This window comes from Kogia breviceps, chromosome 1, assembly GCF_026419965.1.
Source record: "Kogia breviceps isolate mKogBre1 chromosome 1, mKogBre1 haplotype 1, whole genome shotgun sequence".
Taxonomy (NCBI): Eukaryota; Metazoa; Chordata; class Mammalia; order Artiodactyla; family Physeteridae; genus Kogia; species Kogia breviceps.
This window is the reverse complement of record NC_081310.1, coordinates 14,455,257-14,482,843: the sequence shown is the minus strand read 5'-3', so window position 1 is coordinate 14,482,843 and position 27,587 is coordinate 14,455,257. Positions and strand designations below refer to the sequence as shown.

At 37.3% G+C, this 27,587-nt stretch overlaps 1 protein-coding gene across 1 annotated transcript in view; it reads left to right on the top strand.

The window, feature by feature from the left end:
* Positions 1-27,587, top strand: part of USH2A (usherin) — an 833,496-nt gene that overhangs the window by 166,168 nt on the left and 639,741 nt on the right. Inside the window, exon 12 of the mRNA XM_059039022.2 lies at positions 26,581-26,776. Coding sequence (XP_058895005.1) covers positions 26,581-26,776 — 196 coding nt within the window. The remainder of the gene's footprint in view (positions 1-26,580; positions 26,777-27,587) is intronic.

The window sequence follows — 27,587 nt, the reverse complement described above, 5'->3', positions numbered from 1 at the left end:
ATAATAAGCACCCCATAAATACTTATTTAATAAGTGTTAAGTGAATGAAGAGAGATTCTGTCTGAGCACTAATCTCATAGTCAGATGGTCATTTAGAATGGTTATTGTGATAATCTAAGCATTACATAAATTTTTCACTTAAATACATTTTCTCCCTGAAGATCTAAGGTAAAGTAACTTTAGTATATAGTACTGAAAAACTGTTAAGTAAAGTTACACCTCCAAAAGTTTCATTCATATGTCATTACCCATATGAAGTAAAGTGTAGCAGATCTGTCCCTCTATTCTACAACTCACGTATGCAAGAAATTAAAACCTACTTTTTCTCAAATTTCTATTTCAAGTCCATTTTATTGGGGTAGGAGACAGTTTTAGTAATTCTGTGCTTGTAAATATTTAACACTGGGGTATCTGAGAAAAATAAAAAGCCCATATCGTCAATTTTAAGCCACCAATGAGATGTCACCAAATATGAATTTGGGAAAAATGGTTTTATCATACAGTGGAGATGGCTCCAGTACACTACTGGCTCTGGATCTTTTTCTCCAGCTCTCATGGGGTGGATCTATTTTTGGGGTGGAATTGTAGATGAACATACTCAGGGCAATGACATTTCAGAAGGTAGGACCTCTCTGATCTTTGATGTCATCAGTATAGGTAAACATTCTTTGAGATCTCCTTGAAATGGAGGTGTTTCTCCCCTTCCAGCTAGGGCAGTGTTTTCAGAGTCCTAGTGGAGAGTCAGAACCCCAAGTCCTTCCCAGTGGTAACAAGGAGACCCTCCCCTACTGCGTCAGTGGAGCCAGAGTGGAGAACCTTGACTTCTATTCCCACCAGGCAGTAGTGAGGCAATGTCCTCTCTTCACTCACCAGAAGAGTTTCATAGGAGGCCTGACTGTTAAAGCAAGACTTAAGTAAGATTCAGAGTCTTATAACACCAAAATGTCCAGGTTCCAATAAAATTTCACTTATCATTAGAAGAACTAGGATAATGTCAAATACAATGAAAAAAGACAATCAACAATACCGTCATCAAGATGATATAGATGTTAGAATTATCATGCAAAGATTTTAAAGCATCCATCCATTTGTCTCCAGCATATACCTACTCTAAAGTTTGGCTGAAGAAACTTCTCTAAACAGGAAATGATAAATGAAGGAATCTTGAAACATCAGAAAGGCATAAAAAACAGCAGAGTTAAAATATGGCTAAATATGACACATTTCCCCCCTTCTCTTTGAGTTTTTAAAATTTTTGATGGTTGAAGTAAAAATTACATCACTATCTAATGTGGTTCTTAATATATTAGAGGAGATATTTAAAACAATTATATCAAAAATGGAGAGGGTAAGAAATGTAAAGGGAAGTAATTTTTCTATACTTAACTGGAATTGGTAAAATAAAAAAGCTACCAGACCTTGATATCTGTGTATATAATGTAATATCTAGACAAAAACTAAAAAGGCTTATTATAAGGATGATGTATTCAAGAACACCACAGATAAATCAAAATGGAATTCTAAAATACGTTCATGTAAAAAACTATAGAAATAATAAAATGAAATATGTTCAAATAACCTATAATAATACAGGGAGAAAAAAACTAGAGACTGAAAAACAGATAGAATAAATATAAACCAAAAAATAAAATGGCAGACTTATTAAACCTTAATGTAACAAACCATTCAATGTAAATGGTCTAATAAACCAATTGAAAGTTCAAGATTGCCCATGAATGAAAATATTATCCTGATAGCAAACAAGACCAGCAACAGTGTGTGAAAGAAAACCACAAACCAATATCATTCATGAATTGAGAGGCCAAAGTTTTATATAAAATTCTGGCAAATAGATATTCAGCAGTATTTTAAAATAATTAAACACAAAGACTAAGGTGGTTGTGTTCCAGGAATACATTCTGTTTCAATATTTGAAAATCAAACAATACAATCACCTTATTTTCTGGCTAAAGAAAAGTCACCTGATTATAATACTGTATTCAGAAATAGTATTTGACAAAATTTAACACCAATTCATGATAAACACTCTCAGAAAACTAGTAATGGAGGAGAATTTCCTCAACTTGAAAACAAACATCTACACAATAGTTACCTACAGCTGACCTCCTACATATAAATGAAAACTTTCAGTGAAAAACTTAATGCTCTCTCCCTAAGATCAGGAATAAGACAACAATATTCTATTCAACATTGTACTGCAGGTTCTAACCAGGGAAGTTAGGCAAGAAAATGAAATAAAAGTCATCCACATTGAAAAGGAAGAAGTAAAACTATCTGTCTTTGTATATAACATGATCTTGTAGGTCAAAAATCCCAAGATTCCAAGGAATCTGAAACCAATAGGTGGTGTTTTGGGTGGCTCTGAGGAGCTCCGGTTCTTTATGTCTCAGCGCAGAAAGAATTCAGTGAGAGGCAAAGTGATAGATAAGAAGGGATTTTTTAGAATAGGATGCTTGTGAGGCTTACAAGCAGACTAACGAGAGGGTGCCATGCCCCAATAACTTAGTGGGCTATAGTTTTCCAATCAAAGGAAAAGAGAAGTGGAGGAAAGACCACCTTCTTCCTTTTTCTTGGGTAGACATCAGGCTTCCATCATCAGTTCCTCCTCCATGTCGGATGGGGGAGTTTTTTTGTCCCTACATGGTCAAGCCGGGACTGTCATGGCAAAATGGAAATGAGCAAAAAGGCAGTAACATGTGCTAAAAATGGTAAATCATCTAAGGTTTAGTATAATGTCACCTTTTCCTTTTATTTTCTTTAGTGTGCACAGAGGAGCATGTCCAAGGAATCATGAACTTACTGAACTCACTGGGCAGGATGTGGGTCTCATGCCACCATTGTTTTATTTTTGGAGGGCATGTCTCATGCTTCTGTTGCATGGTTTTGTTGCTAGCAAGCCTGCTTGGCTTTGTGGTTAAGTAAACCAGCTTTCTTGAGTGATCATTAACTTACAGATGTCTCCCATACTTTTTTCTCTCCTTAAAAATCCCCTAGTGGGATTAACTATTCAATCACCTACTTTGTCCCTTTACTCTGTCCCTATCAAATTTATTAAAATACTGTCTATCAAAACTAATAAGGTTCAACAAGTTTGCAGAATACATGATCGATACACAGAAATCAGTGATATTTTTATGTACTTGCAGTGAACAATCTGAAAATGAAATTAAGAACACAACTTTATTTAAATAGCATCAAAATAATAAAATACTTAGGAATATATTTAATAAAATAAGTCCCAAACTTTTATTCTGAACACTACAAAATATTGTTGAAAGAAATTAAAGAAGAGCTAAATAAATGGAAAAACATCCTGTATTCATGTATCAGAGACTTAATTTTGCTAAGATGGCAGTTGGTCTATAGATTCAACACAGTCTTGTTAAAGGCCCAACTGACTTCTTTCCAGATATTTATACGATGATCATAAAATTCATATTAAAATTCAAGGCACTCAAAAAAGGCCAAAACTGTCTTGAAAAAGAAGAAGAAGAAGATTCACACTTCTCAATTTCAGAATTTACTATACCTTTGTGATAAAGACAGTGTGATGTGGCTTGAGATACCCAGATCACTGTAATAGAGTTGAGAGTCTAGAAATTAACCATCACTTTTACAGTCAGTTGATTTTTAACAAGAGTGCTAAGACAAATGGAGAAACAATGGTCTTTACAATAAATGATACTGATTTGCAAAAAGTGAAGTTGGATTCTCTACTTCATACCTTATACAAAAATTAACTCAAAATGGAGCAAAGAATAAAATGTAAGAGCTAAAACCATAAAACTCTTAGAAGAAAATAGAGATGTGAATCTTCATGTCCTTAGATTAGTCGGTGACTTTTTAGATATGACACCAAAAGCACAAACAACAAAAGAATGGATAAATTGGACTTCATTAAAATTTAAAACACTTGTTTTACAAAGGACACTATCAGGAAAATGAAAAAACAACCCCCCAAATGGGAGAAAATATTTGCAAAGCACATAGCCAATAAGAGACTTGTCTCTAGTGTCTGTAGAAAAACTTTACAACTCAATAATTAAAAGACAGCTCATTTAAAAAATGAATAAAGGATCTAAATAGACAATTCTCCAAGGAAGATATACAAATGGCAAATAAGCATATGAAAATGCTGTGGACATTATTTGTCTTAGTAGAAATGCAAATCAGAAGCACAATGAGATACCACTTCAAACTCACTTAGATAGCTATCATTAAAGGTACAGATAGTAACACGTCTTGATGAGGATGTGGAGAAAGTGGAATTCCCACAGACTACTGGTGGGAATGTAAAATATGAACCCACTTTGGAAAAGTCTGGTGTTCCTCAAAATATTAAATACAGTGTTACCATGCGACTCTGCACTTTGACTCCTTGCTATATATCCAAGCAAAAAGAAAACACAATCTTATTCATGAATGTTCATTGCTGCTTTATTCATAATAGTCAAAATGTAGAAATAATCCAAATGGCCATTAATTGATGAGTGGATAAATAAAATATAATCTATCCACTCAATGGAATTTCATTCAGTAGTAAGAGAAAAAAAGTACAGACATATTACAATGTACGAAGTATATATTACAACACGGACTTTGATCTCAGGAGTGAGAATAGGAGAAAAAGAGAGACAAGAATAGAAAAGGCTTTTTTTAAAAGATGCTTCTGTGTCTCATTTTCTATGTACAAAAATCTAATTTAAAAATGCATGAAAGAAAAGATGTTTTTAAAAATTAACATTTTTCTTTGTTTTAAAAACATTTTTTTCTTTTTTTCTGACTAATTTGCCTTGCTGATAATTTTTATAGTCAGAAAAAAATAAAGAGAATTTTCATGAAATCTGACATGTAGCCAGAAAGAGCTACATATAGGAATCTGAAGGTAGATAAGTGATAGAACGCTTTCATGAATTTAAAAGCTCCACATTCTCCATCTCTAAATCACATTTACATTCTACCTAATTTTTATTTTGTTTTCTCATGCTCCATGTACAGACATAAAGTATACGGATTATTATTATATGTGGAAATATAGTGTCAAGTACACCTTTGCCTAAATAATGTTATAAAAGATTTCTAAAAATGCTTACCGTCATTTTCAACAGGATAACAGAACACACACTAAAAAGGCTGTCAACAATGTCAGAATTATAAACTGTAAAATTAAATTCAAGAACATTTTTTAAAATTAATGCAATTACAATCCTTAATAATATTAGGGAGCATACAAGGAAATTAGGCAGTAGTTCAAGTCTCATTTTGTTATAATAACTTAGGAACCAAGCCAGCCCCAAATGGCCTGAGTGACTGTGCTGTGCGTTCTGTGTTCTGAAAGGAAACTTCCCCTCTGGCAGTTGTCATTTGAAACTCCATCCAGTCTCATAAGGTATGGCATGTTTGCCTTATTCTTCCATAAGAAATATTGTAATTGTTCCTCTTATGAATGCCAAGGTCTTGAAAATGGCATGAAGTAATGCTCTGAGTCACTAAACCCTAGAATTGCTGATGCCAAAGTCAAGACCATCAAAGTCATAGATCATCTAAAACACATAATAATATTAATATTATTAGGAGAAAACGGAGAAGAGTCATTATTATTATTGAGGAAGCCTTAATATAGAGTCCTGGGATCCCTAGGGCTACCATGGATGAGTTTTAGGGCATCCATATATACTTTTAAATTGTATGTGGGAGTGTATCTGTGTACTTTTTGTTTTGTTTTTGTATCTTTAAAGGGAGAGCTTTCAGTACACAAAAGATGTATCTGGGCCACAAAAAAAAAAAAAAAATTACTGCACTGGGGAAAATAAATCCATTCATCTTACGAGCAGCCTTGGCTAATAGTAGAGATACCCATAATGTGTTTCCCAAACTGTCACTGCACTTCCTTCTTGTTTCCTTTGCACTCAGTGCCTGAGTTGTTGGATATATATCCTGAGTTGGAGGTTGCATGTTCTTTCCCTTTTCCTCATCTAGTGTGACTTAGGTCCAGAAGAACCAGGTAGAGCCCCAGGCCTGGATGATGCTTTAAAAAACTATTTTGAGGTATTTGGGGAAGGACCTATGAAGGTCATACTTAAAGTGCATTTATGTAGCGATCCCAGGCCGTTCCTGACCCAGCGTGGGAAGAAACTGTCTGTCTCCAACCTTCCCCTTCACTACCCTTGCCCTTTGTATGTTTGCTGGTGTTCCTGGACTGCCTGCTCTAGCTGCGTGCATAGGTGGTGCTGATGTGGTGAGGACATTTGAGAGAAAGGCCCTAACATATGGCCCGCCTCATGCAGAAAGCATTCAAGCAATGCTGTCCGAGTGCTTTTCTGCTTGAGATTTTCTCCATCTCTCTTCCCTTCTTTCTCCTTTACTTTGCTGTGTTCTTGGCTATGGCTGAGGAAACCGTGAGAGTGAAGCCACAACAGACAAGATGTAGGAGGTCAGCCAGTGCAATGCTTCTCAAACTTTAATGTGCATGTGAATCTCTCAGATGCTTTTTCAAAGACAGATTCTGATTCAGAAAGTCTTGAGCAGGGACTAAGATTCTGTATTTGTGAAAGTTTCCAGGGGATGCCTCATTGCTGTCTGTGGACCAGTCTTTAATAACCAAGTTGCTGGAAAACTGTCTATCAAAGATGCATAGAGAAAAGAATCTGGATGTGGATGTGTGTTGGGGAGTGGTGAATGTGAGTGTGTCCTTCTACACATACTTGGTCAGGAGTGAGTTCACTCTCTCCTGTCCTCTGAATTCCACCTTGAAGTGAAGTGGTTTTCTAAGTTTTCCACAGTGCTGAGCCCCTGTCAAACTGCAGTCAAAGTGTACCCTAAACTATGTCCTCAAAATCAGAAGATTTAATCTAAGCCATTTTTTTAAAACAATGGAAATAAAAAACAGTGAATGAAGGAGTCTAAAGGTTGGCTGAAAACCAAAATATAGTTGTAATTTTATAAAAAGAGAGACAAATGGTTGATTGTAATACTCAAGAAGGCATCAATAAACGGCTTTAACAGAGCCAGAAGAGAGAGGAATGATTAAGAGACATTAAAAAATAAATTAATAAGGCAGGAGTCGAGTGGTTGAGATGAATCAGATGAAATGGAAAGGCATCAGTGACGGAAGTATTTCCAGATTCGACCCATGGAAGATGAAGCCATAAGGAATAAGAATCCTACTTGTGAAAATTGATTGTTCTGCCAGGGTGATAATTGTCAAGGAAATACATTAAAAAATGGAGCAGGATATACTTTCTCTGCATAATGTCCCATTTCCTGCAGTTCATCAACTCTTTCTCTTCTGCTCAGAACTAAGTATTTGTCATTAATTACCACAACATATCTAAAAGTCCAGAAACATATTGCCTTATATTTTGTGTTACCCCGATATTAAAGTGTACAAAGAGAAGTAATGCACAGGTTTCTTCGGCCTATAAGGAGACTGACCTTGAATAGTATGTTGTATGGGTATTGGCTCCAAGCATTAGGGTGGCGAAGGATTTGAAAGGTGAGGAGTTTATGTGGAACTTTAAGAAAGACATGAAGATTTGGTCGTAAGTCATGTGATACCTCGTTCAGAGACTTAAGGAGAGATGGGTAGTAACATTTCTCTTGCAGCTGGTAAGCTGAGTGATAAGTGATCAACCGGAGAATGTAGAGGGCCAGATACAAAGATAGGGATAAAGGTGCTGGCGTGCACATGTGAAGAGAAGGAGGAAGTGGAGCTGAGCTTGGTGGAAAGGCTCATTGTGAAGAAGTTATCCAAGATTCAAAGTTGTGGTAGACGGAAGGTAAGATAGATGAAGCTGCGACCGCGGTGACATTCGCAGCCTCAACCTAAGTTGAGTAGCACATATTTGGACACTTCTGGCACCTCCTTGGGAATGAACTCATCCCAAGGGCCAGGATATACAAACTTGGCCGAGTAAGAATACCTCAGGCATTTAAGGTCAGATTCAACAGTGCTGATAGTTTGTGCAGGCATGTTGGGTAATAAGTGGTTGTTGATTTAACTAACAAGTGTGAGGTAATAACAAGGTTTGCAACTGCCTTGCTACCAATAGTAGATAGGATAAGCCAAGCAGATGTAATGAATAGACTCCGAGACGTCTAGTGACCCAAACAATATAGGAGTTTATTTCTCGTTCCTCTAACCCCTCCAAGGCAGCTGTTCCTGGTTGCCTGGTGGCTCTTCTCCATAGGACAATTCAGGGCACAGCCTCTCACTCCGTAGCTCTGTCTTTCACTAGGAAAGGACAAGACAATGTGAAGAAACAACTCCCACCTTTTAAAAGGCCTTGGCCCCAAAGAGGCACACGTCTCTTCTGATACGATCCTGTTGGGGGAGAGCAGGTCACATGGCTACACTAGTTTAATGGAGGGCTGGACAAAGGTAGTCCCTAGTGAGGGAGCCACTTTCTAGCTACAGCTGTGGACTAGGGAAGAGGAGACTGGATCAGGATGCGGAACCTGTCATCTCTGCTCGGTGCCCACGTGACAGAAGGTAGCCCCACACTGAGAAGTATGTTTTCTTCTATTGATACATACACAACAGAGTGGCTTCTGTTTAACGAGAATCCCTGAGAAGGTAGTACTTCATCAGCACCTCGGGGTTACCAGACCAATACTGATGGCAGTGCCTGCTTGGGGGTGGATCCTGTGTAGTGGCAGAGGCACCTGTGGAAGGTGGTCTGCTTCAACTGTGTCAGCACGTGTTAGCAAAAGAGGCCTGGACGTGGGTGGGAGGAGAACCAGCTTGCATGCAACGTGGAAGTCTCGTTCATGAGTACCTATGAGAGAGAGGCCCCGGGGACAAGCAAGTGAGACAATAATCACTGCCCCTCTAGGTGCTCCCAGATGAGAGGACAAGTGCAAGGAGCAAAACTGCGTGGGTGAAGCTTAGGGATCATAGATCTTGAAGGCAATTTCAAACTAGGAGTATTTTAAGACTTTTAGTGAGATAGCCACCATACGATACATATATATGTATATGTATGTATATGTGGATAGATAGATATAATATATATATATATACACATTATGATTAAAAAGTAAAACCTTATTCATTGGGGATTATAAATAAAAAGTACATTTTTTTAATTTTTAAATTTTATTGGAGTATAGTTGATTTACAATATTGTGTTAGTTTCAGGTGTACAGCAAAGTGATTCAGTTATACGCATACATATATTCATTCTTTTTCAGATTCTTTTCTCATATAGGTTATAACAGAATATTGAGCAGAGTTCCCTGTCCTCTACAGTAGGTCCTTGTTGGTTATCTATCTTATATATTGTAGTGTGTGTATGTTCATCCCAGGCTCCTGATTCATCATCCACTCCACGTTTCCCCTTTGGTAACCATAAGTTTGTTTTCTTTTTTAAAAAATTAATTTATTTTTGGCTGCATTGGGCCTCTGTTGCCGCACGCGGGCTTTCTCTAGTTGCTGAGAGCAGGGGCTACTCTTCGTTGCGGTGCGTGGACTTCTCATTGCGGTGGCTTCTCTTGTTGCGGAGCACGGGCTCTAGGCACACGGGCTTTAGTAGTTGTGGCGCATGGGCTCAGGAGTTGTGGCTCGTGGGCTTCTAGAGCGCAGGCTCAGTAGTTGTGGCACACGGGCTTAGTTGCTCCGCGGCATGTGGGATCTTCCCGGACCAGGGCTCGAACCCGTGTCCCCTGCATTGGCAGGTGGATTGTTAACCACTGACCCACCAGGGAAGTCCCATAAGTTTGTTTTCGATATCTGTAAGTCTTTTTCTGTTTTGTAACTAAGTTCATTTGTATCATTTAAAAAAACTAGATTCCACATATGAGTGATATCTAATATGATATTCTTTCTCTGTCTGACTTCACTTAGAATTTATCTATTTAGATATAGATATAGTAAGTATGTTTCAAATATTAGTCAGTGCATCATAAGGACCCTTTCTATGTGTTTTTGATGATACTGATTTATTCAGGAACAGAACATAGCCATCCTCCTTTCTTCTTGGCACAGCAACCCAATGTGCTGAGCATTTCCAGAGGCAGGTGTGCTCCCAGGATCAAGGGCAAACCCGTGGCAAGGGCACTAGGCCCTCCAGTCTTCTGCAGAACCGGGGAGTGTTTCAGATCCTGGTGCACTGCAGAACTGGTCTCTACCTTGATCTACCCATGTGCGGTTTAGGTGCCATGCATAGGAGTGCCACATTGTGAAATGTGTAAGACAGATAGGCAGACAGATGACATCCTGCTAAAAGTGCATGAGGACAGAAACTAGTCAGTAAGAATCTCATAGGTTCCATTTGTTTTGCACTTGCCATGTACAAAGTATTATGCCAAGGATGTTTGGTCAGTTAATCCAGTCCTTACCAAAGTTGGTGAAGTAGTTACGGATTTATCCATTGGGTTGTTAAGGACAATGAACCGTGGAGAAATTAGGTAACACCTCCAAGATCACACAAGTAATAATGGGGTAGAGCAGAAATGCAAAACTTGTATTATCTGTTTCCAAAGTCCAACTTGAGGTTAGAAACACTGGCTCTTACAGTGCCTGGCACATAAAAGAAACACATAGCAGGTTGCTGAACTGGATATTTATGTACACTATCCAAAAGTAGAAAGGAAACATCCATTTGTTTTAGGCTTGTTATTCCAAATCTTATTAATTTAATTCTAACTATTAAAAAAATCCTAAATATTTAGGAGATAGCAATGTGTATATAATTCAGTCGCAAACTAATTTCTTAGAACCAATACAATTCTCAAATGGAGATTTGGGTGATACTGAGGAATTGATGTAGCCCCGTTAGTGCTTCATGTATACCAAGGATTCAGGTTATTATCTTACACATAAATTAATCTGAATATTTTGTAAAGGCACTTTTTAAAAGCCTGATTTATTTAGTTTCTTTATCATCTCAGATCAACATCTCTTAATATATTTGGAACTCACATTTTCACTGATTCAACAAACTAACAGTACAGTAGGCAAGCATACTGGTTTATAGGTTCACAGCAACTTTGATCATTTTTACTAAAATGAAATAAAAAAGATTGTTAAACCGAATGAGTTAATTTTCCTAAAAGCCTATTTCTGTACAAAATTAACTAAACACATGGAGAGTGTATTTTTTCGTGCTGGAAGTATTTTTTAAATGCTACTGGGAGATCTTTCATTTTGATGAAGTCAAAACCCCATCCTGTTAATAACCACTATAGTAATTTTGCAGCAAATTACAATAAGACCACACTGTAGCGTTGTGCAATTCAGATGACATTTATGAAATGCTCTAATTTAACATGGTGTGACATATATCATATGCATCTTTTACAAGTTATAGCTTATAATCTCTGAGTGAAGTAGACCTAAACCAGAGGGGGAAAGGATGATGCAATATGAAATTATACCCCTTTGAGAAGTGGAAGGACTATAATTATAGTACTTCCTCTTAAAAAGCCATCCAAGTATGTAATCATTGCTTGGAACAACAGTATGTGGGGAATCTCTTTACATGCTTTCCCTCTTGAACACTCAAAAGATTAAGAAAAAAAATGGATTCCGTTCCTACTAACACTTTGTTTGAGCATACTGCAGAATTTTACCTGTCTGCACTCTCCTTAGAGATTATGGTGGTGAAGTTTGGAAAGCACTTTCTCGGAAATGCCTTTGGGAGGGGGAGGGGAGCTATAAAAATATACCAGCCTGACAAATGACAGGCATTGTGGAATGGAAAAGAAAAGACGTCTTGGTTTTACACCAGTGTGGAAGCTTTTCCTCTCAAATGAATATTTTCGATAGCAGAGCAAGACGATAAACAGCAGTATCACAAAACACTTAAACGGGACCAAGTATTATCATGTACATTATTCACCTGGCATTCTCCAATTTGTGACATTTATATGTGGCAGAAACCACTGCAGATTCATTTATTTTTGAAGTGGAATGAATACCTTACAAAGGTGGCCTGTTACATTAGTGTGGACTTTTTTTCTCTAGAGAGGCAGGAGCTTAAGGGAAGAAGTCATTGTGTCTATATTAGAAATATGGAGTAATTCTCAGGGTCTACTTCTTAGGGCTGAGTGAGCTCCTAGCAGGGAGAATATACTGTAAAAAGATAGATAGATAAATAGACAGATAGGTAGATAAATAGATAGGCAGATACATACATACATACATACATACATAGATACATAGACAAATAGAGATATACACAACTTTTCCTTAGAAGCACCAGCAGCTGCAAATGATTAGGCATTTCATAGACGCTTTTTTTTTTTAAATGCTAAAACCAGGCTAATTCCAGAGATTACATTTAGATGCTTAATAATACAAATGCTCCAATGTTAAATCAGTTCAGAAAGACCATGTTTCTCTGATGCCCAGTGATGGACCTATCAATAATTTGATGAGATACAAGACTAAGGTAGAAGAAAAGAGAGTAAGAGCGAGTCCCTAGGAATTGATGATGCAGTGACAAAATAGGTAGCAAGTACTTAAAGAGCTAGTTCTTAAATCTTAGTGTTCATAAGAATCACCAATAGAAATTGTTTTTAATGAAGATTCCTGGGCTTGTCCTTCAGGGACTTTTATTTCTATAGGTCTGATTGATTTGGTCATAGGCGGTCAAAGGACTCAACTTTGGAATATACTAAACATATGTTGGATATAGGTTTGTATATTCAAAAATTTTCAGTATTTAAAAATGGCACGTATCCTTTGAGACAGATATTTTTAAAACTGTGATTATGTTTTATTTTTACATTTGAATGAAGGAGAATTTGGAGTAAATATTTTCTAAGAACCTATTCCAGATATTACTAAATCTACCAAAACTGAGTAGAACTTGTGATTTATAGTTATCTAATATTTGAAGTACCTCCTGAGCACATTTCAATGCTATAACAATTATTTTTACATAATTCATCCAGTCAATAAACAAATGTTTATAGTATGCCCCTATGTACTTGGCACTTTGCTAATCAAGGTTACATAATAGTGAATGAATGAATCACTCAGGGACTGGTAAATGAAATTTAGCCCTCCTGAAATGTATTGTTTAGTAATATTATCTAGGAATAAACTTCGGAAAGATTGACTATTTTTCATTGCCAGTGATAAACCCACCCCAGATTCAGAATTTCTATCTTTAAGCATATTCTTTTAAACATAACTCTGCCCATCCACTTTCCATAGTGTCTCCTAAGCGTGGGGTCTTGCCATGGATGTGTGCCCTGGTCCGTCAGTTTGGAGAGTTCCCAGAAGCTAGGCTACTCCACTCCCTTCAGTCCCCACTGTAGATCTCTCACCATCGCTTGTTCTGGATCAGCAGTACCCCTCCCACCTGTAGTCACCTGTTCTCAGAACGCCCGTTCTCAAAATGTTCTCAAGTGTCCTGCACTTGGGGTTCGAGTTTTCAGGTCTTTCAAAAGTCCGATGCCCTGTGACTTCTATCTGCTTTGTCCTACGCCGACACTGATGCCATACATGTCTTGTGACTTGGTTTTTTTGCACTTGCTTCTCTTTGGGGGTTTCTAGGGATAGTTGGTCACCTCATTCTGTTATAAATATTATTCTTGGCTTCTTCTGGTTTTGCTTTTTAGTTGTGTTTTTCTTTTGGGATTTGGAGAAATTCACAAACTCTGTGGCCGTGTAATCATCGTCCCTCGTTCCTCTGGAGCCTCTTTTGACTTGTATTGCCTAACTTAAACTGAATATGTAGAATACATGGAAGAAATGTAAGCCCGAGCTCTTTTGTTGTTTGTTTTCCTATGTGGTTCCTTCTCCTTCTCCTTCTTTCTCAACCTATTTCACCATCAGTGACTGTCCTTTCCTCCATTTCCACCTACTCACCACAATATTCAACTGTACTCCATACACCCACCCCACACCCACTTATTTTCTGATAGTTTAAGTCTCTTATGAAACAGGTAAGAGAGGCAATAAAGACAAGTGAGGATGAACAGCAAAATGACTGCATCAGCAAGTAGCAGCCAGGCATTGGGGGAAGTTGATTGTTTTCTGAGCCAGAAGACTGATGATGGGGAGGAAAAAAGAACAAACTAAACACAGAGTAAGTAGGCAAAAGGGAAAGGAAAAGACAAAATTAGCCAAATAGAAATTGGACAAGCAATAGTGAAAATGAAAAAACTCAGTAGTTGTGGTTTTTTCCCATAAAGATTAATAACATTGACAAACTGATCAGTAGAAAGAAGAGAAAAACAAGTTACCAACATCAGAAATTTAAAAAAGGGACATCACAGCACATTCTACAAACACCTATATAGGATCATAATGAATATTATGAAAAACTCTCTCTTAAGAAATTTGACATCCTAAGTGAAGTAGACAAATTAATATAAAACTAACACAAAAAGAACTAGAACATTAATACGTACCTAACAGAAGAAAAAACAGAAAATCTAAATAGCTTTCTATAAAGACATTGAGTTTGTAATCAAAATTCAAATTTCCTTTCAACAAGGAAAACTTCAGGCCCAGATGACTTCATCGGTGACTTCTCTAATAGCATAAAGGAATAAATCATGAAAGTCCTACATAAACTCTTTTAGAAAACTGAGGAAGAATGTGTACTTTCCAAAGTGTTTAATGAGGGCTACTTAACCTTAATCCCATAACCTGACAAAACATTTAAAAACAAGTCCATTTGAACAAGTCAAATGTTCTATATGACCATAGATGTAAAATATCTTAACAATATTTTAGCAAATTGAATCCGAAAATAATAAAGGTAAGGCATCATGACCGATTGGCCTTTATTCCAAATATGCAAGACTGGTTTAACATTTGAAAATCAATTAGTGCAAGAAACAACATAAATCTCATAATAATCTCAATAAGTGTTGAAAAACTTTTGAAAAAATTCAAAACACTTTCATGATAAATACGCTCTCCATACTAGAAACAGAAGAAAACTTACTCAATCTGAAAAGGGCATCTTCAAAGACACTTAACATCATACTTAACAATAAACGTGTTAAACATTTTCCCTGTAAGATCAGGAACAAAAAAAGGTTCCTTGCTCTTATAACTTCTGTTCAAAGCTGTAACAGAGGTTGAAAGTAGTACAAAATGAACAAAATAAAATCACGGATGTCAAAAAAGAAGCCAAACTATTGTTATCTGCAGAAAACATGATACTAGATGGACACTGGAGACAGAAGACATTGCCTGGCAGACATCAAGCCCCTCACCCCACATCACTTTTCTCTTCCTACCGTTGTCCTCCATAAAGCCTTTAAAAATTGGTTACTAATCTAAGGAAGAATAGTGTTTTTGCCATGCAGATGTAGCTACAAAACAATCCCTGAGCAGCAGTGCCATCCAGATTGCTGCCATCAAGCCCTTCCAGTAGACTCTGGGGCCATCACTGAGGTATGGTAGTAGTGTCACATGACACTAGAGAGGCATATTGGGGTCACATCATGGAATCTGGACTTTGTTAGGTAGGCAACAGGGAGCTCTTGAATATCTTTGAGCCCGGAAGTGACTTGGTGGTGTGCCAAAGCAGGGGAGAGCAGTGTGTTACAGGCATTGCTTAGAACTGCTGGTACTTGGTGATCAATTCGTGTATCATTCTGCATACAATTCCTGAGCGATGCTGGCAATTCTGAGGGAAGAACTGGTAGAAACTGAGAGGGATTGCTCGCCTACTATGACCTCATGCAACTCACAGGGTACGTACTGTGTGGTTGTATGTGATCAAACATTTGTTGGTAACAGCATGAATGAATGAGTCCTCCAGCGAGGAGGAATAGGAGTTAAAGAATTTCTATTCAAAAAAATCTATAGTCATCTCTATAAAAGAAAAGATTATTCTAAAGAATCTACTCATTAATTAAAAGATTTTTTTGCCCTCAGTTGTATTTCTGTTCAAACAAAACCCTGAAAATCTAATTTAATTTCCAGGGCAGACTTCCCGTTCTTAAACTTATGAGTTTGCTTTTCAAATTCTTACTTTGTATGGCAACGTCCACATTACCTCATTGGCTTTTAGTGAGTTCTGTGAGAAGATGTAATCTGTAGAACATTAGATTTTCCTCTACCACCAGCCAAATGAGTGCTTAAGAAGACAGATATTTCTCCTGTTTTAAAAGTGCTGCTTTGAATTACTTAAAATATAGTGTCTATTACATAGAGAACCTCTAATAAATATTGACTGTTCTCACCTAATTTATTAATCTTTAACTCATACGTCATTATCTCTAAGTGATATTTTTCACACACACAAAAGAAATCACGTATGGATTATCTGATGCCTCGAGTCACCGTGATAGAACTCCATCTCTTAAGATAGAGGCTGGGTGAGAAAACTGACTAGGATAATGATTGCAGAGTCTTACTCTTTCCTGTTGTCACTAATCTTCCTGCCAAATTCATTGTTGCAATTGTTACACAATTGACTGTGCATATCCACCATTGCTACATAGCCTGGGACAGCAGACTTTTGCAGTATGGTCCAGAATAGAGAGATCCTGAGCGTGGTCACCGGGTAGTAGACAGTGCCCATTAGCAAACATCGGGGCTATTCAGAGAAATTCACAAATTAGTAACTGGACTGCTAACCTGCTTCTTCCACTGTGGGTCCAGCTCCTCACAGGTATTGGCCATTGCCTTGACCTTCCTTGGGTCTAGCACTCTTGCCATTGCTGCTGTTACATTTGTAGCTTATCACAAGCAGAGTGAACTTAGCACGGTGGTTATGAGCATGGATTTGTCTAGCTAACCGTCTGGCCCTCAAGAAGTAACTTGATCTAAAGTTCAGTTTCTTCTGCTGTCCAAAATGAAGAGTCATTCATTTCCCAAATGGGAAAATGACTAAAACTCCTGCTCTTATGGAGTTTACATTGTACGGTGGTTTGGGGAGTAGAGGGGGAAGGTAATCATCAGTCAATGTAAAAATAAGTAAATCTCTTTACTAAGTTAATTGCTATGGAAGAAACAGGACAAAGTAAAAGACCTCAGGAGTGCCATGTGAAGGAAGGGAGCTGCAATTTAGATAAGTAGTCAAGGCAGGGCTCATTAAGAAGGGGACATTTGTTTTGAGCCCTGAGGGTGGTGAGGGAGTTAGTTGTCTGGAAGTCTGTAGGGAGGGACCCAAGCAGAGGGAGCAGCCTATGCAAACACCCTAAGCTGTGGGTATCCCTGCTGTGTTCAAGGAACAGAGAAGAGGCCCTGTGGCTGGAGTGGAAGCAAAAGAGAGGAGAAGGCACATCCAGAACCTTGGAAATCCTGGGTTGGGATGCAAAGGATTGGCCTTTCCACTTTGCCAGCGCCTGCTACGCAGCCATTAGGTACTTTAGAAGGTTGAAGAAAGTTGGATGGTCAATCCTTTGATGAATTTACTACCTACTGTTTAATCATTAGCAGTGTGACATATACAGAGTAATAGTTATATATACCACTAGTTTGTTTTTTTTTTTACCCCAAATGCTGACATCTCTGCCGCTTGCATATCTATAAGATTAAAAAAAAATTTTTTTAACATTCTCAGGTATAACAGATAACATCATCTGAACAGCCCCACCTTCTTCTCAGAATGTTCCATCTTTTGGACCTAGTCTGGGCCAATGGCCCTTTGGGCTACCTGCTCAGCTGGTAGCATGGGCTGGCCACATACCTGACTCTCCATCTCCTGGATCCCATGCCTTGCATTCTTGTTGCTATTATTGTCGACTTTCTCATTTGCTGGTATCTTATGTCCCAGTACCTTCCTGAGAATGGGAGCTAAATTTAGAAGGTATTGCTTCCAATAATTTAAAATAATTTTATTCATAATTTAGAAGGTATAGTGTCCAATAATTTGAAGACAATTTTATTTATAATTTGGAAGGTAGGATATAGTTTTCTAGGTTGCAATAATATTACAGAACACTTCAATGATTTTCTGTATTTCTTTTATATGTAACTTATTTTATTGGTCTCTAGAAATTTTTGTGTCTTCTTTCTATTTCTGGTATTTGAATGCTTCATGAGATTGTACCTTAATGTAGTTTCTTTTTTTACCCATTAATTTTGCTAGCACATGGTGAGCCTTTTTAAACTGTGGCTTCATGTAAGGAAAAATGTTTATGTTGTATTAATGCTTTGATAATTTCCTTCGTCATTTTTCTATTTTTTTGTCCATCTGGAAATTCTGTATTTTTTTTTTTTTTTTTTTTTTTTTTTTTTGCGGTACATGGGCCTCTCACTGTTGTGGCCTCTCCCGTTGCGGAGCACAGGCTCCAGACACGCAGGGTCAGTGGCCATGGCTCACGGGCCCAGCCGCTCCGCGGCACGTGGGATCCTCCCGGACGGAGGCACGAACCCGCGTCCCGTGCATCGGCAGGTGGACTCTCAACCACTGTGCCACCAGGGAAGCCCGGAAATTCTGTATTTTATGTCATTTTTCTTCTATTATTATTATTATTCTTTCTGAAGAATTTTCTTTATCTTAGTCTTTTTATTGAGATTTTTATTTTGCTTATTGTATTTTTAATATTCAATAGTTCTTTCCTTCACAGGTTGTTTCCTAAGACTTTTTCTGTTCTATGTTTTTATTTTTTATTATTTTTTAATAAATTTATTTTTATTGATTTATTTTTGGTTGCGCTGGGTCTTCGTTGCTGTGTGCGGGCTTTCTCTAGTTGCGGCAAGCAGGGGCTACTCTTCGTTGCGGTGTGTGGGCTTCTTATTGCTGTGGCTTCTCTTGTTGCAGAGCAGAGGCTCTAGGCTTCAGTAGTTGTGCCATGCGGGCTCAGTAGTTGTGGCTCGTGAGCTCTAGAGCACAGCCTCTGTAGTTGTGGAGCAGGGGCTTAGTTGCTCTGTGGCATGTGGGATCTTCCAGGACTAGGGATCAAACCCGCGTCCCCTGCATTGGCAGGCAGATTCTTAACCACTGTGCCACCAGGGAAGTCCCGTTCTATGTTTTTAAATGAATGCAACTTTTACCATAACTTTCTGGGGATAATAGTTATAGCAGTGTTTTATTTGTTATTGGTTGATGACTTCTTATATTTATCTTCTCTACATTCCTTCTTTCCCTTATAGATTATTATTCTCCTTTTTTTTTTCTTGGTCCCTGTTTTTCATGTTGGAAATTTTGCTGCCTGCTCTATTCTACAATAGTTATTCTACAATAGTTATTCTACAATAACTGGCAAACGGCTTCCAAGCTATACTTGGCTCTTGTGTATATTGTAGGATGTTTAGCAGCATCCCTGGCCTCAACCCACCAGATGGTAGTAGAATCCCTCTCCCAATTGTCACAACCAGAAAGTCCCCAGCCACTGCTAAAAGTCCTCTCGGGAACAAAATCACCCCCAGATGAGAGCCATTGTTCTGATTTCAGAACGTATCCTGCTTTTTTCAGTGTTTTATCACTTGTAAACCTTAAGGCTTTCAGAGCCTTAAGGCTAAGGTTTTCCTTTCTGTAGGAAAAATCAGCTTTCTTGTTTTAGAAATACAACTCACCTGGCACCCATATTGTAGCTTCTGACTAGTTGAGAGTATTGTCAATATTCGTTTATATTTCTTGCTTCCATTCTCTGTCTTTGAAACTTTTGGGGGAAATTTATTTGTTCTCTGTTGTTCTCCCTAATCATTAAAATTATGGATTATAATTTTTAAAATTAATCATTAAAATTATGGATTATAATTTTTAAAATAATTCCTATTTTAATAAAATATCAGGAAAAGGGCGCTTCCCTGGTGGTAAAGTGGTTGAGAATCCGCCTGCTGATGCAGGGGACACGGGTTCGTGCCCCGGTCCGGGAAGATCCCACGTGCCACGGAGCAGCTGGGCCCGTGAGCCATGGCCGCTGAGCCTGTGTGTCCGGGGCCTGTGCTCCGCAATGGGAGAGGCCACAGCAGTGAGAGGCCCGCGTACCACAAAAAAAAAAAAAAAAAAAATCACGGAAAGAGGAAATAGGCACATGCTTAATCTTCTGGCTTTTTACCTTGAGAGAATTTCCAGGCCAAAGAACAGAGTGGGAGGTGGAGCTCAGGGGATTCTCTGAGTTGAAGAGGTGGAGCTGACAGGGTGGGGAGTCCAAAGTGGCTGGAGTTTGCAGAGAGATAATCCCAGAGCTCTATAGAGTATCTTTCTTAAGTACTCAGCTGACTATCAATTATTGCATGTGTGTGAGGCTGGGGAAAGAACAACCTGAAAGAATTAAATGTAATGGTGCTGAGCACTCATGCGAGGCTGTGAATAGTGCCTGTTTCCACTAGCCAAACTAGCAAAACCTCATGAGTCACCGGATATCTGATAGAGTACACAGAAGTATCTTGCCTCATTTGTAGAGAATAGTCCTAGACTAATCACTGCTCCAGGACCACCTAATAAATCTTAAGAGCAAGACCCAAAGGAACTAACTGTTTCCAAGTAACTTAACTGCATCCCAGGACAAAGCTCAGAAATATTTATAGGAACACTAAAATATCTAGCACCCAAAAAGAGAAAGTCCACAAAATCTAGCACCCAATTAAAAAAAAAATTATCAGGCATATAAAGAAGCAGGAAAATAAAGCCTATAATGAGGACAAAAATCAATCAATCAAAAGTGACCCAGAACTAAAACAGATGTTAGAATTACCAGGCAGGTACCTTAAAACAGATATTGTAACTATGTTCCAGATGTTCAAAAAGTTGCATAGAGACATAAAATGTATGAATAGGATACAAATCAAAAATCTAGAGAGGAAAGCTACAATGTGTAAAACGAAAATAAATTGGATGGGATTAATAGTACTTATACATTGGAGAAAAGAGTAATGAACTTGAAGTCATACAATATAAACCATCTAAAATTAAACATACAGAGAAAAGATAATTTAGAAAAATTGAAACATCAGTGAGCTGTGGGACTACTTCAGGAGTTGTGCTATATGTATAACTGGAGTGCCCAAAGAAGAGGAAGAGTGAAGATGGAGACAGAAAAAAATTTGAAGAAATAATGACTGAAAAATTTTAAATACTGTATAATGAAAACCAAAAAAACCACCAACCCAAGAAACTCAAGAAAAGCCAAAAAGAAGAAACATGAAGAAAACTGCAAAAAGCACATCATAATTGAATTGCTTCAAACTAGTGATAGTTTTCTCTTTAATGATAAAGATAAAATATTAAAGCAGCCAGAGGAAATAGGTAAATTATATACAGAGGAAAAACCATTAAGATGATGAGAGTTTCCTATTAAAAATAATGCAAGCAAAAAGACAGTGATGCAACATACTTAAAACACAGAAACTTAAAAAATGGTGTACATAGAATTCTATACCTAGTAAAAATATCTCTCTGAGATAAAGGGAAAGTAGAATTTTTTTCACAATGTATAAAAATGAAAGAATTCATCACAAGCAGACCTGCATGCACTATAAGAAATGTTAAAAAGAAATCCTTCAGCCAGAAGTATAATGATACCAGATATAAATATGAATTTACACAAAGAACTGAAGAGCTCCAGAGAGAGTAGCTACGTGGGTAATTATATAAGATTTATCTGATTATTTAATTCTCTTTAAAAATAATTGACAGTTTAAACAAAAGCAATAATGCTGTATTAAAATGTTTATAATACACTTACATTAAAATGTATGACAATAGCACAATGTTAGAAGGGAGAAAATGAGCTATAATATTGTAAGGTTCTTATTACTAAATGTAATCACTTCAAGGTAGACTGTGATAAAGATATACACCATAGACTTCAAAGAGACCACTAAAAATAATAAAACAATGTGCTGTAGCTAATAAACTGAAAGTAAGATAAAATGGAACCTAGAAAATTTAAAATAATAGAAAAGCAGGCAGAAATGAGGAACACAAACAGTTGAAATAAATATAAGGAAAATAGCAGGATGATGGATTTAAAACTAACCATGTCAATAATCACATTAAGTTTAAATGTTCTAGATACTCCATTTAAAAGTCAGAGATTGGAAGATTGGATAAAAAAAGTAAGACCCTGTCAAAGGATTATATGCTGCCTACAGGAAATTCACTTCAAATATAAGACACACATAGGTTAAAAATAAAGGATGATTAAAGATATACTATGCAATTACTAATCCTAAGAAAGCTGGGGTGACTTTATTAATATCAGAAAATATAGATTTTAAAGTAAAAGTGTTTCCCAGGGTAAAGATGGTCACATTGCAAAACAGGTCAATGCATCAAAAGGGTTTGGTACATAAATTCGTAACATTTATGTACCAAGTCACAGAGTCTGTGCAGCTATACAAGTAAAAAACGGATAGAAATGAAAGGAGAAATACAAAAATCCGAGATTGTAGGCAAAAATTTAATAGCCCTTTCTCAATAATTAATAGAACACATTGACAGAAAATCATAAGTATAGAGGTTAAAACAGCACTGTCAACCAACTTGACTTAATTGACGTTTATAGAGCACTCAACAGCAGCAGAATACACATATTTTTCTTTATTTTTTATTTTTTTTGCGGTACACGGGCCTCTTACTGTTATGGCCTCTCCCATTGCGGAGCACAGGCTCCGGACGCGCAGGCTCAGCGGCCGTGGCTCACGGGCCCAGCCGCACAGCGGCATGTGGGATCTTCCCGGACCGGGGCACGAACCTGTGTCCCCTGCATCGGAAGGTGGACTCTCAACCACTGCTCCACCAGGGAAGCCTTATTTTTCTAATCTACACAAAGCATCTATCAAAATGAATCAAATTCTGGACCATAAAACAAGCCTCAATAAATTTAAAAGAATTCAAGTCATGTAAAGTATGTTATCTGACCATAATCATTAAATAAAATTGGAAATCAATAACAGAGTAATCTCTGGAATATCCCTAAATATTTGGAAACTAAGTAACACACATCTAAATAACCTAAGGGTCAAATAGGAAATGAAAGGGAAATTAGAAAGTATTCTGAACTGAATGAAAATGAAAACACAACATATCAAAACTGTGGGATGCTGATATAGCAGTCCTTAGTAAGATATTAAAAGCACTAAATTGTCTATATTAGAAAAGAATAAAATTCAAAGAAAAACCTTTCCCCTTAAGAAACTAGAAAAAGAAAAGAAATGACCCAAGCCAGGCTAATCAAAATTATTTTCGAGTTTCTAACTAAAGCTCATAGGGGCATCCCGTTTCTCTCATTGTTCATGTGGCTGAAAGCATGCAAGACCAAAACTTACAAAACCAAGATTGTGTTTTAAGCCTTAAAGAGCTAGAAAATTTCTCAGGCTTAAAGTATGAACATGTTTGTTTGTTGTTAGAAACAGTAACTGTACCTCATTATTTGTTTTCCTTCTACATTACTAATAGAAATTTCAATATTATTTGGCCATGTGATCATAGAGAATAAACTATATTTCTCAGCCTCCCTGACAGTTATGTATAGAAATGTAATTTAAATTCTGTTCAGTGGTATTGTTTCTGTTAACTTTTGCCTCTAAAATGGTGGCTTAAAACAATGAAAACCATTTACTTGGTTTAGAATTCTACGGTTTGGCTCAGCGGTGGTCTGGGCTGGCTTGGCTGACCGTGCCTGAGCTCTTTCATTTATGTGGTTAGCTAGCTCGTCAGCTGGCAGTTAGATGATCCAGGAAGACCTCACTCACGTGTCTAGTGGTTGTCAAGCAGAAGGTTAACTGGGGTGATAGGAGAGGCTACTAGCTGGGGCTTCTAATTCTCTTCCACATGTCCTCAAATCCTCCAACAGGATGGCTCGAGCCTGTTTACAAGGTGGCCTCAGGGTTCGAAGCCCAGCTAGAGAGAATCAACTCCAAGTCTGCAAGCATTTCAAACTTCTGCTTGCATCGTATTTGCTGACTTACTATTGGCCAGATAAAATCAAATAAGTCAACCGAGGCGTTAGTGTTAGAAGTATTCTATCAAATAGCATGGAAACAGAAAAGTGTTGTATCTGACTTTTTTGAAGTGTATTTTTAAAGGGAGGGAGTCACACTCTTCTCTCTACTTCTTGGTGGACAAGAATTGGTCTTAGAGTGTGAATAGATTTATATTCCCTCACATAAAAGGGAGAGAATCTACAGTGAGTTGTACAGAAGTGAACATGTATTTTCAGGTGAATTTTGAGAAACTGATTACAATGAACTCATTTATAAACTATAAAGCCTTTTATCATTTACTTTTAAGCCACATTTTAAGGTATGGCTAATATAGAGAAATTATAGGCTATATCCGTTATGCAAACATTTAGGTTAATGAAATAAGAGTAAAGTTGTGTTATCTTATTTGCAGCCGAGTTTCCCATATGGAGATATTTCATTTTACTGAAAAAAAAATACCCCATAAGACCAATGAGTTGCACAAATCAAGGCAATGATGAACACTTTGTAGATGATCTATGTAAAAGATGACTAAGGGTTAGGTGTAAAGAGGAAAAGTAGACACACATTAGGGAGGAGTGAGGAGTAGGGAGAGACAAGACAGTTAAATGGTGACTAACTGGGGTGCAGAAGCCTTTGGCAATGTCTAGTTGTAGGGAAACTAAATAGATATTATAAATTGCAAAGTCAAGTTCTCACTCTTCTTGCACCCCAAATCTTTAGTAAAATGTATTACTTTTTTAAAAATGAGAGCTCCTCTTCTGAAATTTCAAGTTTCACGTCTAGAATGATACAGGGCAGAGCTCTCAGGTGGCAGGAAGATTCCCGAATGGAAGAAGCAGAAATTTAGGGTCAGGGTGGCCATGAGAATATCAGTACACAGGGAAATGTTAAAAACTGAAGGAGAACTTTTGTCCTTCAGCAGGAGTGGAATGAGGGTTCCCCGCAATCTTATCTAGATTTCAAGAGGAAGGGAAGCTCCAGGTGTGATACATGCCTTACATTTGAATAAGAATATAACAAAATAAATAGAAGATAAAGTTTTAGCACAGAATACACCTTTATTTCTCTTTAGCCTTTCACTCTTTCTTGCTCTAGATTTTTGAAAGAGTACTCTTTACATGTGGGATGTACGCAAGGTTATTCTTTGAGAGAAATATAAAGTATGTCCAATTCCTGAAGGTGTTTGCCATCTGGAGAACAAGACTAACATATGTGAAACAAGAGCAAAAAAATAGGGGATTCATTAAATGGTAATGGACTTGAAGTGTGATAAGTATGTAATCAGAGGTCTATTCGATTTTCATGGCTGGGAGTAACTTATACCCGTCCATAAATGCCATTTATTTTTGCAGACCAAATCCAATAGCTGTTTTGAGTCATAATCTGGTTTCCACGGGGCAGGGTGAGAGTGTGGGTGTGAAACAAAGCCAGACACTATGGGGCAGGTCACAACCCTTGCGTATCTTTCTCACCTATATGTGTCTTTGGTGTTGATGTGCATTATTGTCTACAACTCCATCGTGCATGTATAAACCTTTATTTTTCAGAGTACTAGGCATTTTGTATCATTATCTTACCCTTAAATAACGATTCCAGTGAGTTCCTATTTTCCAGATGAGGAAAATTGAGGCAGTGATAGATTTTTAACAACTATTTAATTAAAAAACCCTTCTCTGCCTCTTTGTTACTGAATCCCAACCTCATGTGATATTTTTGGATATCCCTGAGGTTAAAGGTAAATCAAACCGTGTCTTTCCACAGGTAGGTAACTTCCCTTTGTGATAATCTTGCCTCCAAATGTGGCATGCTGGATTCAGTCTGGGTGGAAGGAAATCATGGGGAGAGAGGCCAGTGACTTTATGAGAGATCTGATGTCTGTATTCACATCTCTTGTGAAAGTCCGAAGTTGTTATTGAATTTCTCAGATTTATTTCACGTGTTATATGTATATATTCCCTAGTGAAAGGTTTTCGCTGTTTCTTTAACCAACATAGCATTATCTATGCAAAGAGTAGATAAGCATTATATAGTCTATGTATTTTCATTCTCAAACAGCAGCTTGAAGAGGAAAAATCCTCCTTTGTTCAGCTGTTATTTTAGTTGACAATGCTCTAAAACAAGTAACTTTTTTGCATTTATTACCAAAATGTAAGTCAGTTAAATATACTTGATGTGATTAATTCATAATAAAAATGAACCATAAATATGCTGAAATATTCCTAAGAGTAGAGTTGTGTAAAAAAATGTTATTAGGGTCATTATCAGGAGGCATAAATGGATACTATTAAGAACTTTATTTTAAACATTGTTAAAACCTTGGTGGGATGATATTATTATGGAAAGATCCTTCCTCTGTTGAGGCACCGGGCATGCTCAGAACAAGTTTGGATCAAGGAGTAAATGAGAGGAATAAAACAGAGGTGGAGATTAAAGACTAAATTAACGGCTGGCCCTTTTCTATTTTCAGTCTCCCCATGACTATATTTTGACTTCTTTAAATGGTGCTTAAGGCTTAATTCCACTTCCTTTTCAGTCATACACTACTGGCTTCGATGGGGTTGATTTCCATTCAGTTCTATATATTCACCCTGCTGGAGCTCTCCCATGTTTCTGTGTCAGGAGGGGAAATACCTTATTACCTTCTTGTCTGTTTCACATTTAAAGTTTTTTTCCCTCCCTGCCCTCTCTGTCTTGTACCTAATGAGCAAATTATCTAAAAATAGATACGTTCATCATCCTACAAAATGTTGTATCTTCTCTAGATCGGAGGCCAGTGTAATTGTAAGAGACACGTGTCTGGCAGACAGTGCAATCAGTGCCAGAACGGATTCTACAACCTACAAGTATGGGACCCTGATGGCTGCATTCCGTGCAACTGTAATGCCTCTGGGACAGTGGATGGAGATATTACCTGTCACCCAAATTCAGGCCAGTGCAAGTGCAAAGCAAATGTTATTGGTATGTGTAATGCAGAAGTTTGCAGTCACATCTCTATTACCATCTGGAATAAAATCCTCTTATTTTTTTTCTTCCCTGAAGAGTAAAGCAAATTTCCTTGCTCAAGGCAGGCTGGGAAAAAAAAAAAATTTGGATGAAATTAACTGTCTAAAAATGACTAAATTAATAATTCTCTCAAGCTACAGCTTGAATCTTAGTTTAATCAACCCTTTAGAAGTTTCTTTATTCCATAGATGCATTAGTTCACATGGTCCCATACTAATAAGTCATAGAAAAATATAATTTGCTTACTGCATAGATGTTTCTTTTAGAAAATTAGCACTTTTTCAAAATGTTTTACACTTAATGAGTTCTAAGCAAATCATTTCCATGCTAGTTTTCTTAATAGACCAAAATAAATGGATTTTTTTCCGAAATATTCTGTGCTGCACGGTCCTTTGTGATAAATCTTTCCATTTTTTTTCTATTATATTTCTTTGAACTGTTCCTATGAAATGCAAAATAAGTCAACATAATTCCACAGATCATGTATATTGCTAGGGTTAGTTATAAAGGGCCACATAATTTTAATTTTGTAATTCAGTGCCAAGCTGATTATAATAAACAGCTACCTTTGGTGTTATTTATCATTTTTTTTATACAAGACGTGCTTTTTTTGTTTGTTACTCCCACAGGTATTTTTCAGAAATTAGATTTGATTATAGCAATTTATTACATCCAACATTTTTGAGGGGAACCACAGCCATATAAGGACAAAATTTATCAAGTGCCCGAAATGCACTATGTACATAATGCACTTTGAAATTTTGAT